The following is a 15,033-nucleotide window of genomic DNA, read 5'->3' on the forward strand; positions in this document are numbered from 1 at the left end:
CGCCTTCCAGGCTGGAGACGAGTAAAGGATGGGCGGAAAAAAAAAAACCTCCCCGGGCTGCTTTTTTTTTTTTTTTATTATTATTATTTCCCTGTTTTGTTGGGTTTTTTTTTTTGTCCTTCCTGGTTTACAGCCACTCAAACACCGAATCCTGGTTGTTTCCTTCAAGCCCTGGAAGGGGACTGGGTCGCTCGCAGGGATTTATCATCCCTGGCTCAGTGTTACCTACGGAATTCCCAGCAAATATCAGAGCGGTGACAAAGAGACGAGGAAAACGCAGGTTTTTGGGTGGGTTTTTTGTGGGGTTTTTGGGTTTTTTTTTATCCAGCCTTTGCAGCGGTTTATCCGAGGCTGCCATTCCACAGCAGCGGGCTTTGCTTTCCCAGCGTTATATCCACAATTTCCGAGCTCCTAAGGATGAGGTTCTTGCATTAAAAAAAAAAAAAAAAAAGACTTTTCGCCCCCTCCCCCCGTTCCCCGGAAAGGTTTTATTGGGTTGAAATAAGTCGGGGAGGAGGTGAGGGAGAGGCGGGAGGGGGGCAACGGGTCCTTCCGCAGAGCCGGGGGATTCTCAGCTCGGCAGAAGAGCTCGAACGAGACCAAAAATAATGGTGAGAAGAATCATTTAAAATAAATAAATAAATAAATAAATAAATAAATAAATAAATAAATAAATAATGAAATCGAAGCACAACCTTTGCCCTGGGGGGTTTTGGCTCGAGGAGGGAGCAATAAGAAATATATACTGGTTTGAACTTTGGAAATCCATTTTTAATCATGAAGCGAGAGGTATGGCATAGATTCCTGATGCCACCGAACAATACAGTAACAAGACTAATCCAAGGAGACAAAGCAAAATGTAATTCCCCCCTCCCTTTGCTTTTTTTCTTTTTTTTTTTCTTTTCCCTTTCCTTCTTTTTTTTTTTTTTGTTTTTTCTTTTTTTTCTTTTTTTTTTCTTTTTTTTTTCTTTTTTTTTTTTTGGAGTACTCTTGTAGGAGCAGGAGGGAGGAAAAGGAGAGAGGGAGCTGATTTTCAGGAACAACACACAGAAGAGAAGTGAACTTTTCTAACAGGCTCTTCTCGACCACAGAGAAAGGTTTCGACTGAAGCTCAGAGGCCGTTCTATAAACTTTTTAAAAATAATATTCAGATTTTATTAAATACTCGACATAGTCCTCTGGACGTGACTTTATACATGAGAGGGCGTAACACAAGATTTTTTATTTCTTTTTTTTTTTTTTTTTTAAAGGTTTTTTTTTTTTTTTTCTTTTGTTTCTACCGCTATAGAACTCCATTCACTTTTATACCGTGGAACATTACAGTGCTAAACATAAATATAAATACAGGTACCACAAACACAGTTAAAAATATTCACACAGAAACTGTCACAGTTTGTAGTATGCGGTGATGAGCCCAGGTAGCTGCTTAAATACAAGGAGGACGCTCTTGGAAAGGCGAGATTTGGGTGGAAGGAGCTTTTTTTTTTCTTTTTTCCTTTTTTTTTTTCCTCAGGGAAAATCAGATTATTTTTTTTTTTCCCCGGGGTGGGGGGAGGAAGAATTGCTCTGGCTGGGGACTGGGGGGGGAGGAGGAGGAGGAGGAGGAGAAGCGACTGGGCAGAGTCCGAGCCGGCAGAGCGGAGGGTGGCTGCCCAATTTGGGGTGGGGGGAGGCGGAGGGCCGGGGGGAGGCAGGAAGGGGGAGTGTGCGGCTGGGAACAGTTCTCATCCCGAGTCAGATAAATAGGCGATGGCGGAGATGCGTGTGCGGGGTGGGGGGCACCGGAGAGAGCAGGGAGGGGGGTGGGGTGTCCACATTTCCACCCACCTCAGACATTATTGTTTCACCTCCCCCCCTCATTATTATTATTATTATTATTATTTACTCTTTTTTTTTTTTCCTTTTTTTTTTTCCTTTTTTTCCTTTGTTTTTCCTTTTTTTTTCCTTTTTTTTTTTTTTTTAAGTAGCCAAACATTGTGCCAGTGATAAATACGGGGGGAGGGGGGGCGGGGAGGAGGGGGTCGCAGCGTGTGTGTGTGTTTGGGGGGGGGGTCCTGCCGCCGAGCTGTCACTTCTTCACTCCTTCTGCTTCTCCTCCTCTGTCTCTTCTCGCTTCTCCTCCTTGGCCAAGCTGTCGGCGGCGGCGGCGGCCGCCCCCCCTCCCGCCCCGGAGAGCGTGGAACTCAAATTACTTTCTTTTTTCCATTTCATCCGCCGGTTTTGGAACCAGATTTTGATCTGCCGCTCCGTCAGGCAGAGCGCGTTGGCGATCTCGATCCGCCTCCGCCGGGTCAGGTACCGGTTGAAGTGAAATTCCTTCTCCAGCTCCAAGGTTTGATAACGGGAATAAATCTGGCGGCCCCGCCGGCGGTCGGCCCCGTAACCGACTCCTAAGGATGCCGAGACAAAACAGACTAAAAATCGTCAGCCCCGGAGAACGGCGGCGGGGGGGGAAACACCCGCACCCCGCGCAACCCCCTCCGCCCCCGCGCAACCCCGCGCCCGCCCCGCTCCTCCTCCCCCCACCCGCCCCCGGCCGCTTCCTCCCCCTCCACCCTCCCCCACCTCCCCCCTCATTGAAAAAAAAAAAAGAAAAAAAATTAAAATACCCTATTTCTTTTTTTTTTTTTCTGTTTATTTTTTTTTTTTCGTTTTTCTTTTCTTTTTTTCTTTTTTTTTTTTTTTTTTTTTTCTTTTCTTTTTTTTTTTTTTTTTCTTTTGGGTGATTAAATTAACCCTGTGCTCGCAGCCCTTTTCTCCCGGGGCGTTTTTCTCCCGGAGGTGCTGCTGCTTTTCCTACACCACCCCCACCGCCCCCCCCCCCAGCCCCACCGCCGCCCCAACTTCTTTTTCCCACATTATTTCTGCCAACCGGGGGGATTTGGGGGAGCCGGGAGAGGGGCGGCGGGGGTCGCGGGAGGGGAGGGGGGGGAAGTGGCAGCTTCCCCCCGGCCCCTGCTCGTGCGGGGAACCCGCCGCCACCGCACTTCCCGCACCCGTCATTAAAACTTATTTTTACCCCGGTAATATTTTGTGCTTAACTCCCGAGCAGAGCTCGCTGCACTTTATTATCGATATTTTACACTCTCGAAGTCTTTTAATTAGAAAGAGCATAACAAGCCATATTTGCTTGCAACAACTTAACAAATAAAAGGCCTGTAGCTGCAACTGTGAAGGAGCTATATTATTGTTTTTATGGGGCCATAAAAAGTCGCTCAGCCTGTTCTGCTAGGGAGAAGGTCGTAAAGATGGTTCAGTTTATTTAATTTATATCTCCGAGCTGTAAAACTTACCACTGTGGGAGTTCATACGCTGCATCCAGGGGTATATTTGAATGCTAGTTTTTTGTTCTTGCGAAGTGTTCCTGTTTTGGTCACTGGTAAAATCCTGTGCGATTGATGTCTGTGTATTATGTCCCATAGAATTTTGCCTGCAGCTAGAAAGCATGTCTTTTTCTTGGTAAAAAGCATTAGATCCATAGTCATAAGGTCCTCGGCTGGAGCTAAACACAACATTATCTTGCGGTGAATAAAAAGGAGAAGAATAAATCCGGTTTTGAGCAACGGCTGCTCCATAAGTAGAAAAATGCCTGACAGGGTCATAGGCAGTTGAATTGAGGGCTACGTTGGGAAGCACCTCTTGGCCACTGGTTAGATGGCAGGATAAAGATGGGTTTGTAAAATAGGAATTCATATCGTCCTCTATACCTGGCTGTGTGATTTCTTTAATATTTATTTCTGTCTCCAGTTTGTAGTCTGAACTAGATTGTTATAGGGAAGGCTCTGCTCCAGGACAGACAGAATGACACAGTCAGCTGACCCGGGGGGAGCCAATGGGGAGGCGGGTGTCAAAAAGGGAAAAAATTGCTTTTGCTTCTCTTGATTCCCTAGTTGAAACTAAGTGGGCATGGAAAGTAAGTCCTGCACCCCCAAACCCCCCCCCCAGCACCCCCGGGGGGCCGGGGCGCGGGGGGGATGCGGCGGGAGGGGAGCGCTGCCCGAGGCAGGGCTGGGGGTGCTGCCCGGGGGGCTCTCGGAGGGGGTGGCGAGGGGGGGGGAGGCTGGAGAGGCGCAAATTTCTTAAGCCAGGCTTAACTTTTCCTTCCCCCCCCCCCTCCCCCCCCTTTCCCCACTCTCACCCCCTTTTTTCCGCTGCTGGACGCCGGGGTTTGGGAGCACCGGCCGTGCTGTTTGGCGTGGGGTTTTTTTTTTTTATTTTGCTGCTCGTGTTTGGCTTGTTGATGTTTTCTTTATTATTGTTTCAAAGAAATGTTTGCTTAATATCGCGTAATAAAATAGCTCAGAATTCACAGTAATAAATCTCAGACGTCCACAGAATATTAAGCCATAAATTACCCTCTTTTTTTTTTTTTTTTCCTGTTTTTTTTTTTTTTCCCCCTCTTCCCTTCTTGTTCTCCTGTAGCATTGGTCAATATTCTGGAATCAAACGGTTGTGTTCCTGATGAGAAAATATTACATAAAGAGAGAGGGGGGAAAACATGGCGACTTCTGAATTGATAACGTGTTTCGGAGCCTTCTCAAAGTATGTCTTGGGGAGGGGAGGGGGGAGGAAAAAAAAAAAAAAGAGGACATTCAGCAGAGCAACACCCAACCTTGCAAACTCACGTTAGCCTGGAAGTTGGATTTCTCCTCCAGTTTGACATTTCTCCCCCCTCAGACGTTTCCCTGCGAATTTTTAATGCTGGAGGATATTTACATTTTCAACAACAACTACAACAACAGCAGGAAAGGGAGGGGGGGGCGGAAAGAAGGGGGGGAAAAAAAGAAGATTTGTGGTTGTAAAGGGGGAGCCTGAACTGGGGACAAAACCTCGTGTGTGTGTGTGTGTGTGTGTGTTCGCAGCAATTTAGAGTTGCAGATATTTCCAGCTGATTGGGAAACTTCTGCTGCGAATATTTAGGCAGATGCGGAGGGGGATTATATTCTGCCTTCTCTGGGTAGATTGCACCTAGGACTAATTGAAATGAAGGCAGCTAATCTCATTTTCATTTCAGTCTGGAGCCATAAATTGCCCCTTAAACGTAAAACATACCTGCTGATCTGTAAATATTGGGAGGTATCTTTATCAGGCTCGCTATTTAAAAATTCCATTATGGCAGGGGAGCCCCGGCCTCCTCTCTGGTGTCTCTGTGTGTGTGTGTGCTGGGTTTTTGTTAAACCTCCGTCGTGTCCACGCTGGGATTTTAAACGTGAAGGGTGCGGGGGCCTGGGGAGAAGGAAGGGCTGTGGGTGCACCCTCAGATTCGAAACTCAGGGCATTTGTTTGTCTTGCTCCCCATCAATGGACTCAATTCCTTTTTATTTTATTTTTTTTTAGCGACGTATCCCTAAAAGACTTTAGCTGACAAAGAAGGGCAGGGGGGGGGTGTGTGTGTATATTTTTCCCCCCAGCTATAACAGGAACCCGGATGCCAACGGATTTTATGCTCTTTTTCCTCTGTGTAACAAAGCAAAGTAATCAATGGTAGCAATAAAACCATAAACGAGACTACAACTGAAAAAAAAAAAAAAAAAAAAAAAAAAAAAACCCAAACGCAACCAAACCCTCGTGTATTCATCTTCTATAACGTTCAGGCTTCCCCCGAGTGTCACTAGGGGGGAAAAAAAAATAAAGTTTCTAAGCGGAAAAGGGGCTGGGGCAGCACCTTCCTTGGGCTGAGTCCCCTTTGGGGTGGGGAGCTCAACTCCCACCTTGGGCTGCCCATCTTGGAGCCCGCCCGGTGCAGGGATCTCACACTCATGGCCATGGGGAAAGAATTCCAGGCATTTTTCCCCAACCCTTCCCACCCCCTTCTCCCCCCCCCAAAGAAAAAAAAAACCCAAACCAACCCTTCTCGCTTTGCTTTCGTTTCCCTTTTTCTCCCTCGCCCCATTTCCTGAGTGTGGAATCAAGGAGAGCGCAAATATTTGGGAGGGAGGGGGAAAGAAAATACATTTAATACATTTAGGATTTCTTTTCTTTTTTTTTTTTTTTTTTTTTCCCTCCCCCCGGCGGGACGTGGAACCCCCAGCCCGGGCAGAGGAGGGGTTTGGGGAGCCAGGGAATGTGGGAATGCCAGGAGCCCGTGGGCACGCGTCCCTCCTGGGAAACCCACGCGTGCCAGGGGGACTCGGGCACCACGAGAGCTGCTCCCAGATATTAAAAAAGGGTCCAGGGAATGGCTGGGGGGAGAGGAGGATGGATGGAGGGATGGGTGGATGGAGGGATGGATGGAGGGATGGATGGAGGGATGGATGGATGGATGAGGGCTCTGCAGTTATTGGCGTGTTGTCTCTACCTTATGTATTGCTCACGGCCCGCTGTAATTTGGCGAGTAAATTAAAAGTAGCTACAGCTGGCTGGGCTGGACCTTTGCTAGGGCAGATTGACGGGGGGAGCTGCACCTCTGCAAGGGCATTTACACCCCGCCAACCTTGCCAAAGTTTCCAGGAGTTTCTCCAAGGGCTTCTTCCGGGGGGGTTATTTTTCCTTTTATTGATTATTTTTATTTTTGTTGTTATTATTTTTTGTTATTCTCCTCGTTATTCTCCTTGTTATTCTCCTTGTTACTCTCCTCGTTATTCTCCTTTTTATTCTCCTCGTTATTCTCCTTGTTATTCTCCTTGTTATTATTTTTGTTGTTATTTTTGTTGGGGTTTTCTGTTGTTGTTGTTGTTGTTGTTGCTTCCCTCTTCTTTCTTTTTCTTTTTCTTTCTCCCCCCTTCCCTTTTTTTTTTTTTGTATAGGTGCTCGGGGCTGTTGTATCGAGACCTGTGTGATAACCGTGTGACTGGGAGTCGAGAAAGTTAAGTGTTTTATTACTTCTCTAAACAGAGGGCAAGTCTTAAAAGTCTGGTCGATTTATAGTGAACAGAAACCAGCTGCCGTAAAGAAACTTAAAATAGAATCCTCTCCCCACGCTAAAATCCAGGTTTCTGGGGAGAAAAGGGGAGAGAAGGAGGAGGGGGCGAAAAAAAAATACAGCAGAACCTCCCCAAAAGCTCCCGCAAACCCAACTGAGGCGTCAGTAAAGTGGGTTTTACTCGTCGCAATTCCTCAGCCTCACGTTTTGAGTGCACTGGACGTGTGGGGTTTATTTTTTTTTTTGGATCCACCATTGATATTTTCTAGCAGTTTGGGGGTTTCTCGAAAGTATTTCATCAAAGATATGTCACTGCCCAAAAGGTATTTATATTTTTTCTTCCCCCAACCCCCCCCCCCGCCAAGAAAACACGGCGAGGGAATATGTGGGGCGCTTTCTGGTTAAATTGGTCTGCAAACAATTATGTAAACTCATCAGCAGAAGCAAGAACAGATGTTTTATTAAAAGTGCTACACAGCAGTAGAAATATGTACAAGTCTTCGAGTAGCTCTTTAATAGGAGTTGCTCTTTGTTCCCAGAAAAGAAAAGCGCCCATAGAAATCTGAAATAACGTTCACCACTCATATTCCCCCCCTTTTTATTCCCACCCCCCCCCCCCCCCCCGATGCTCACACGGAGGAGGGGGGCGAAAAAAAATAAGAAATAAATAAAAACGGCAACAGAAGAGGCAAAAAAAAAAAAAAGAAAAGAAAAAAAAAAAAAAAACCGCGTCGGGAAATTTTCCCTCCCACCCTCCTCCTCCTCCTCTCGCAGCTATAATTAGCGAATTGATGAACTGATTTAGGGGAAAAAAAAAAAAAAAAAAAAAGGCTAAAAGACAAGAAAAAAAAAATAAAAAAAAAACCCTGAAATAAGTGGCGCTGCGATGCCAACACATGTGTTTTCTATCGCTCAGTAATTACTGAAAGGAAACAAATCCCAATCGGTGTCCCCCCCGCCCCTCCCTCCCTCCCCGCACACCCCGCTACCGGCGACACGCTGAGCCCGGGCCCGGCTCCTCGCAGTTATTTTTTGGGGGGGGGGGGGGTTGGGGGTGTCCCTCTGCCCTCCACACACGTCCCCCCACTCGGGGTGAAACCCGGGGGTCCCCCCCCAGCCCGCGGGGGGGGTGGGGAAGTGCCATTTTTTACCCCCCCCCCCCTTGCTTAAAAATTCAAATTATCCGAGCAAAACCAGAGGGTGTTTGGGGGGGGGTTTTTTCTTTTCGCGGAAACTGCTGTAAAAAACGCCCCTTCGGGGGGATCCACCGACGGGGGGGGCACCCCTGGTCTTGCCCCGCGCGCCCCCCCCCGCCCCCCAAAAGGCGCGCACCCCCCGCCTGTGCGGGACAGGCGCGTTCCCGCGGCCCCCCCCCCAAACCCCCCCCGCCCCGCGCGCTCCCGTCTGATGAAATCCTCGAAGCTCCTCGAGGTAAATCCGAGCGATGCCATTAAAAGGCTTTTTATTTCGACTGATTTCCCCTCGTATCTCAGATCTCGGCCTTTCCCTCCCTCCCCCCCCTCCCTCCCCGCTCTTCCTTTCCCGTCTTTTTTTTTATTTTTTTTATTTCCCCCCTCGCTCTTTTTTATTTATTTATTTATTTATTTATTTTATAGTTATTATGTAATTTATTTAAACTTGACATTTATGGCGCCGCGCGGGTCCCAATATTTATTTGGGGGCTTTCACCGGGAAAGTTTAATTCTGCTTTTTTCCGACCGGGTTGTCCCGTCAATGTTGGTTACCCTCTTTTTTGTTTTTTTTTTTTTTTTTTTCCCCCTGTAAGATCACGCTTTGGGGAAATTAATAAAAAAAAAACAAACAGGGATTACGCACAACCAAAAAAAAAAAAAAAATAAGGGGGGGGTAAGAGGAGAAAAAGAACCCACTGGGGTTGGTTTATTTACCTCTCCCCCCTCCCCAAGCCTGGAGTGGCCGCATTGTTTTGGAGCCGTCTCCGTTCTCGGTAATTACAACCCCGCAGTCAGAGCAACTCGTAATTAAAAAAAAAATATCTGAAAGAAAATAATAATAAAAAAAAAAAAAAAGAGATGAAATCTCTCCTTTCCCCCCGAATTACTTCTCTTCGGAGCTCGATTTTCAACTCTTTCAAACTCTTTAAAGCTGCAGACGCCGCGTGGCGAGAGGGTGGCCTGTTTGCCAGCTTCATTTGCTAATTAAAAGGCGTTTTTCTGCCCCGAGTTGCGCCGAGCCACAAGGAGCGAAAACCCACATTTTTTTCGCCCCATCTCTTCCCGAGCGGAGGGGCCGCAAAAAAAACCCCAAAACCCCACAACCGGCGTCGTTCCTGCTATTTGATTTTATTTTTTTTTTTTTTTTTAAATTTCAACTCCCCGCAACTCCCTTTTATGTTGGTTTTTTTTTCCGCCCTAGGTGAATAAAGGGGAGTTTTCCCCAGCCCGGGCAGAATCGCCCAGACGAGTCATTTCTTTGCTTTTTCCTGTTGATTTTTCCCCCCCCTTCCCAGCGTGGTGGTGGAGGGGAAATGGCCTTCAACATGTTCTTGTTGCTTTGATTTTTATTCCGGGCGCCGCTTTAAGGAAGTGCAGCAAAAGTTTAGGGCGAGTCCCTTCAAGTTGCGAAACGCTCGGCGCGCCAAAATATAGATTAGAATAATCAGCATAATAATAATAATAATAATAATAATAAAGGGGGGGGAGAGAAAAAGGGGTTTTCTCTCGCTCGTAAAAAAAAAAAAAAACACAACCACAATAGAAAAAAAAAAAAAAAAACCCTCTCGGTGGCTGCAAACATTTCCAGGGGTTGGAAGGAGGGTGGGGGAAAGGGAAAGAAAAAAAAAAAAGGGAATTCTGGCAATTGTCAAAACACATGTCTGCGAAGCAGGAAAGCGGGAGGTGTGCGGGGAGGAGAAATTAATCTGGTCCTACTCCTGAATTTTAGCCCTCCTCTTGCTGCCGAGCCTCCAAACCTTTTCGGACACTTTGAAACCGTGGGGTTTTTAAATTTTTTAAGCTTTTCCCCCCGCGCCGAGGCTTTGAGTCCTCCAATATTTTAACGGGGAGGGGAGGGGAGTTGAGGGGGGGGGAGTTTGATTTATTTCATTATTTTTCTCCTCCCCAGATTTATTGGCGAAATCTCGGCCCCAACAAAAGGCCGAAAATCTCCCCGCGGAAAAAAAAAAAAAAAAAAAAAAAAACGGGACTTCGCCGGGTCTTAAATTACCGGAAAAAAAAAAAAAAAAAAAAAAAAGAAGAAGGAAAAAAAAAAAAAAAAAAAAAAAAAAAAAAAAAAAAAAGAAAAGAAAAAAAAGTTCAGAGCGGTGAAGAAAGCGGGGGGGAGAAACTCCCCCCTCTCCCCCCGCGTCGCCGCCTCAATTCGATTTAATTCGCTGATTAAACGCACTTCGGGATAAATGTCAGCAGCGCGAGGAAGGGGAGCCCCCCCCCAAAAAAAAGCAAAAAAAAAATAAAATTTAATATTTGAAGGGCCATAAAACGGCGGAGAGGGGCTTTGTCTATAGGGGAGGCTGCGGGAAAAATTCCTGGTGGCTGCTGGGCTAAAAGGAGGGATAAATATGAGGAGGTTTTTTTTTGTTTAAGAGGTGCCAGGAAAATATCTTCTTTTTTTCCCGGGCCTGCTCAGGTGGCAGGTAACAATTTCCCGGAGAAAAAAAAACCCAACAAAAATACCCCAAAAAACCAGTATATAACCTGCCTTCCAGCTCGGAATAAATAGATTTTTATTTTATTTATTTTTCTTTTAAATGACTTTTTTTTTTTTTTTTTTCGCGGCGGAGCCAAACGTGCCCTGAAAAAAAAAAAAATCGGGAAAATTAAAAAAGGGCGAAAAGGTGCCCGGGCGGCGCGACGTGACGTCACGGCCCACCGCGGCCAGAGACTTTTTTTTTGGGGGGGGCGGGGGGCGAAAAATCCGCCAAAAAAAGTGACTTTTTTGGCTTTTTTCCGGGCTCTCTAAGTGTTTCTGGGGGGGGATCTGTAGGTGCAGGGGGGCGAGTCCTAAACTGGGGGGGTTTGGGGTTAAAAAGGCACCGGAGCGGGGGGGTTATCACACTCCGGGGGTGAAAAATCGTCGTCATTAACCAGAGGCGGTTTTATCCTTTATCCTTTTTGCCGATCGGAGGCAAAGAAATTTAATCAGAGGTGGCTGGGAGAAAAAAAAAAAAAATATATATATATATATAATCCAGGAAACAATAATAGTTGCCTTAATGACGGGGTTTTTTAGGGGCGATCACTTAGGCAGAATTAAACTATATATTTGGAGGCAACCTCTTGAGCGCTTTGGTGAATTTATACATTTGCAGCGCCTTTAATCGAGCAACAATTTAATATTTCAGGATTTGCTTAAATACACTCATATTTTCCGGGGAGGGGGAAATACCGGTGCCGAGCTGACACGCCTTATCTATTTTTATGAGTTCACGTACATTGGGATGATTTAGAGGCCGGCAAAGACGGAACGAAAGGGATATAATAAAAAAAAGAAAAAGAAAAAAAAAAAGAAAGAAAGAAAGAAAGAAAAAAGAAAGAAAGACAAGCCCCAAATCCGCGCCTGGAACGAGCAGAAAAGTGCAAGTGAGGAGTTACAAATGGCTTTGGGGAACTTGGGGAAAGTTTGGGGGCCGGGGGGAGCCGCGGGGCTCGGGGTTAAAGCTGCTAAAACTTCTTGGGCGAGTAAAGGGATTTTTTTTTTTTTAATTATTATTATTTTTTGAATGGCAGGAGAAGCTTTTTCAGGGCTGAGGGAAGGGGGGGGTTCTCTCCCCGCCCCAATTCCTGGTTCTTGTCCCCCTCTTTCCTCAAACTTTTCCCCCCCCTCTGTCGCGATAAAACACGGACAGAGGGGGGGGGAGGCCAAAAGCCAAAAAAAAAAAAAAATAAAATAAATAAAAGGCCCCGCCTGGGCCAAGCTGGCGAGTTTCTGTCACTTGGTGGCAGTATACAAAACAAGTAAACAAAAACCCGCCCAAATTTCAACCCTCCCAAGGCCGGGGGCTCGGGGGGTCCCCACTTTATGGGACAACCCCCCCCCCTTCCCCAAATCCCGCTCGGCCCGGGCCCGGCGAGCGATTTTCGGGACGGAAAGTTGAAGAGGTTCGGGTTTGGTTTTGTTGTTTGTTGTTGTGGGTTTGTTTTTTTTTTCCTTTTATTATTTTTTTTTTTATCCTTGCTCTTCCCCCCCCTTCTCTCCTCTTTTTTTTTTTTGTGTGTGTGTGTTTTTTTTTTTCCCTTCTCCTTTTTTTTTTTTAATTATTTTTTTTTTTTCTCCTCCCCGCCCCCCATTGAACCGCGGGCTCCTTTTAGTCCTGGGGACAAAGACTTTTACAGCCAAGGTGTGTCCCCATGCGACAAAGGCGCCCCGAGCAGCCTGTCCCCTGCAGACTGCGTCCAGACACCCGCAATTTCGGCGATTTCGCCCTTTTATTGTGTTTGTGTCTGGGGAGGAACGCGGGCACTGACGGCGGGGGGAGAGACGGGGCCGCTTTTCTCCTTCCTCCTCCTCAGCGTCTTCCTCCCCCGCCGAGGTCACGCCGCTCCCCACCCCCGAAAAAATCCGCTCCTTCCCAGTTTCGGGGCTTTCTTCCCCCGTTTCCTCGGGTTTATTCCCAAATTTCCAGCCCGCGCCTCGGCCCCTCCTCAAACCGGGCTGGGAAAGGCCTCGTTATTTTCAATTTAATATCGTTTTTAGCCCTGACCTCAAACACCAATGAAAAATTGGGGGGTTTTCCTCCTTTTTTTCCCCTCCCCGATTCTTTTTTTTCCCGCTGCGGGGATTAAACCCCCGCCAACAACAGGAACAAGACCCTCCAAAAAATCAAACACTTAATCCCTCCATGTTACGCCTCATCTTTCCCCAAAGCGTGTTTCCCCCTCTATGACTAATTTTTAAAATCTATTCCCCCCTCTATGACTAATTTTTAAAATCTATTCCCCCCTCTATGACTAATTTTCAAAATCTATTCCCCCCTCTATGACTAATTTTTAAATCTCCCCTCGCTTTTTTGTTTTGTTTTGTGTTTGTTTTTTCTCCTCTACACGCCGAGTTCTGCAAATTTCTATCTCGGAGGGGTCGGGGATGGAAGAAATTAAAAAATAAAAATAAAATTAAATTAAAAAAAAAAAAAACAAGAACCCAACGAACCCCTTCGGCGCACAAAGCTCCCGGGAGAAAAAACGGCGCCCACAAAAATCGTATTTATTATGGAAATAACCACAAAAAAAAGATAAGGGCCGGCATCCCAAATCGTTCGGAGCTTCACCACCTCCACCGCTCGCACCTCCCGCCGGTGGCGGCTGCGCTCGGATATTTATAAATATTATCTGTTATTTCTGGTGGGTTTGGTTCAGTCGCTCCCCGAACGGAAATTCCTTCACACGCCAAGTTGGGAAATCGCTTCTTTCCTAATCGTTTCTTTGTAGTTACAGGGTGTTGTTTTTTTTTTTCCGGGCTCTCCCAACAGCGGCGGAGTTGGGATAATAAAACACCCACACGTTCTCGCGCTGTATTTAGATATATTTGACCGTACGACGCTCCTGTCGAAGCCGAGATAAACGCCCACGCGCGGGGAAGATCGTATCGAGCGGCTTTATCTGGGCACGCACTCGAATAAAAACGTAAATCCTCTCCTTGCACAACTGTCTTTACGTCCTTCCCACCTCGGAATAAACCCACTGTAAATAAATCAGGGAATTGCCATTGAAACTTTTTTTTTTTTTTTAACCCCTCTGTAGGTCCCTGATTTGATTTTTTTTTTTATTTTTCTCCCTCCCCTCCCCGAGCTGTCGAAGAAAAATCTGGTCTTTCCTGAAAGACCAGAAGTCACCAAACACGTGGCGATTTTTCCTATAAATTGATGTTACGGATACGAGCAGCGAATGGTTTCCTCCGGTTCAGACCGGGATTAAAAACAAATAAATAAATAAATAAATGAATGAAAGAAAGAAAATAACAATCACATCTCGGAGAATATAAATCATTCCGTTATTCCAGCCCTACATCCTAAAAACGTTTCTCAGCATCGCGAGTGTCTGAGGGATGACAGCACGTCAAGGCAAAGGAGAAAATCAATATATTTGGGAGTAGTTTTGGGGGGTTCCAGGCCTGGCGGAGGGAGGTTTGGGGCGGGCGGTGGCGGGAGCGGGGCTCGGGGAGGGCGAGCAGACGCATTTCAGTCTGAAAACAATAAAAGATCCCATTTCTGTAATCATGTGGTTCCAATAAACACTCATTGTTTGCTCATAAAATGTCTTTACGACTCGCTGCGGCGGAGCCTCCACACAACGGGATTTTCCCAGCGAACAAAACCAAGGCAAAACTGGCTCTTTCCCCCTTTTTTTTCCTTCTCCCTCCCCCCCCATCCCCCTCCGCATCCCATCCCCAAAACCCTTCTATTTATTTGGGGCTCGGCGAACCCCGATAACCGGGGAAGGGCGCGCGTTGTCCGCGGGGCGGAGGCGGGATTTTAAAATTCCCTTTGGCGGGGAAGGGAACGGGCAGAGCCGGGTTTTGTTCGGCCGATAATTCCCAGCCCCGAAGGGCCCGGCGCGAGCATTTCCCAGATTTTCTCCAAAAGGGGAAACCAACTTCGGAAACTTGGCTTTTATTTTCTTCTCCTCCTTCCCTCTCCCTCCCGGGCTTCTTTTTTTTTTTTACTTTTAATTCAATATAAAACAGCGCCACCAGAAACATCCCCTCGCCCCCCCCCCTCCCCTCCCCAGCCCCCAGAATTCCACAAACCGCTTTTCTCTCTCGCGACCCTCTGGAAAATTAAACCGGAGGAGGCCATTTTTTGTGTTCGAACCACCACAAAACAACAACAACAACAACAACAACAACAGCGACAACAAAAAAAAGGACCGAGGCGGAAAACCGGGAGCCCCCCCCCGGCCTCTAAATCAGAATTTTCACCCCAGAATCGCCCCTTCCACGGCCGGCCCCGCGGAGGAACCCCCAAAATCGCTTAGAATAAACCAGAAAATCGCCTCTCCCACCCCCCCCCCGGGATTTATTTCGTGTCCCCCCCTATATATCGAGACACCCCAGGCAGCAAAAGCCTCGCTCGGCCACACCAGGAATCAGCTTTTTTTTTTTTTTTAAAACGCGCCGGATTCGCTCGAGGAAAAGGGAAAAGAAAGGCGACCTTTGGAGAGGAAATGAAGTCACTGCAT

The 15,033-nt window shown here is 46.8% G+C and overlaps 1 protein-coding gene across 1 annotated transcript; it reads right to left on the bottom strand.

The window, feature by feature from the left end:
• Positions 1 to 2,076: 2,076 nt before the first annotated feature.
• HOXC6 (homeobox C6) lies at positions 2,077 to 3,693 on the bottom strand. Its single transcript, XM_027718203.1, has 2 exons — positions 3,294 to 3,693; positions 2,077 to 2,390 (listed from the first exon to the last, which is right to left on the bottom strand). Exons 1-2 carry the CDS (start codon positions 3,691 to 3,693, stop codon positions 2,077 to 2,079), a joined length of 714 nt encoding a protein of 237 aa, XP_027574004.1.
• Positions 3,694 to 15,033: the final 11,340 nt, after the last annotated feature.

Source organism: Pipra filicauda, unplaced genomic scaffold, assembly GCF_003945595.2.
Source record: "Pipra filicauda isolate LSUMZ 115617 unplaced genomic scaffold, ASM394559v2 scaffold967_size61705_pilon, whole genome shotgun sequence".
In the NCBI taxonomy this organism is placed as follows: domain Eukaryota; kingdom Metazoa; phylum Chordata; class Aves; order Passeriformes; family Pipridae; genus Pipra; species Pipra filicauda.

Coding starts and splice junctions, on each gene's coding strand:
- HOXC6 (XM_027718203.1), bottom strand. CDS start 3,693: ATGAATTCCTATTTTACAAACCCATCTTTATCCTGCCATCTAACCAGT. Junction 2,391..3,293: donor GCGTATGAACTCCCACAGTG/GTAAGTTTTACA, acceptor CGGCATCCTTAG/GAGTCGGTTACGGGGCCGAC.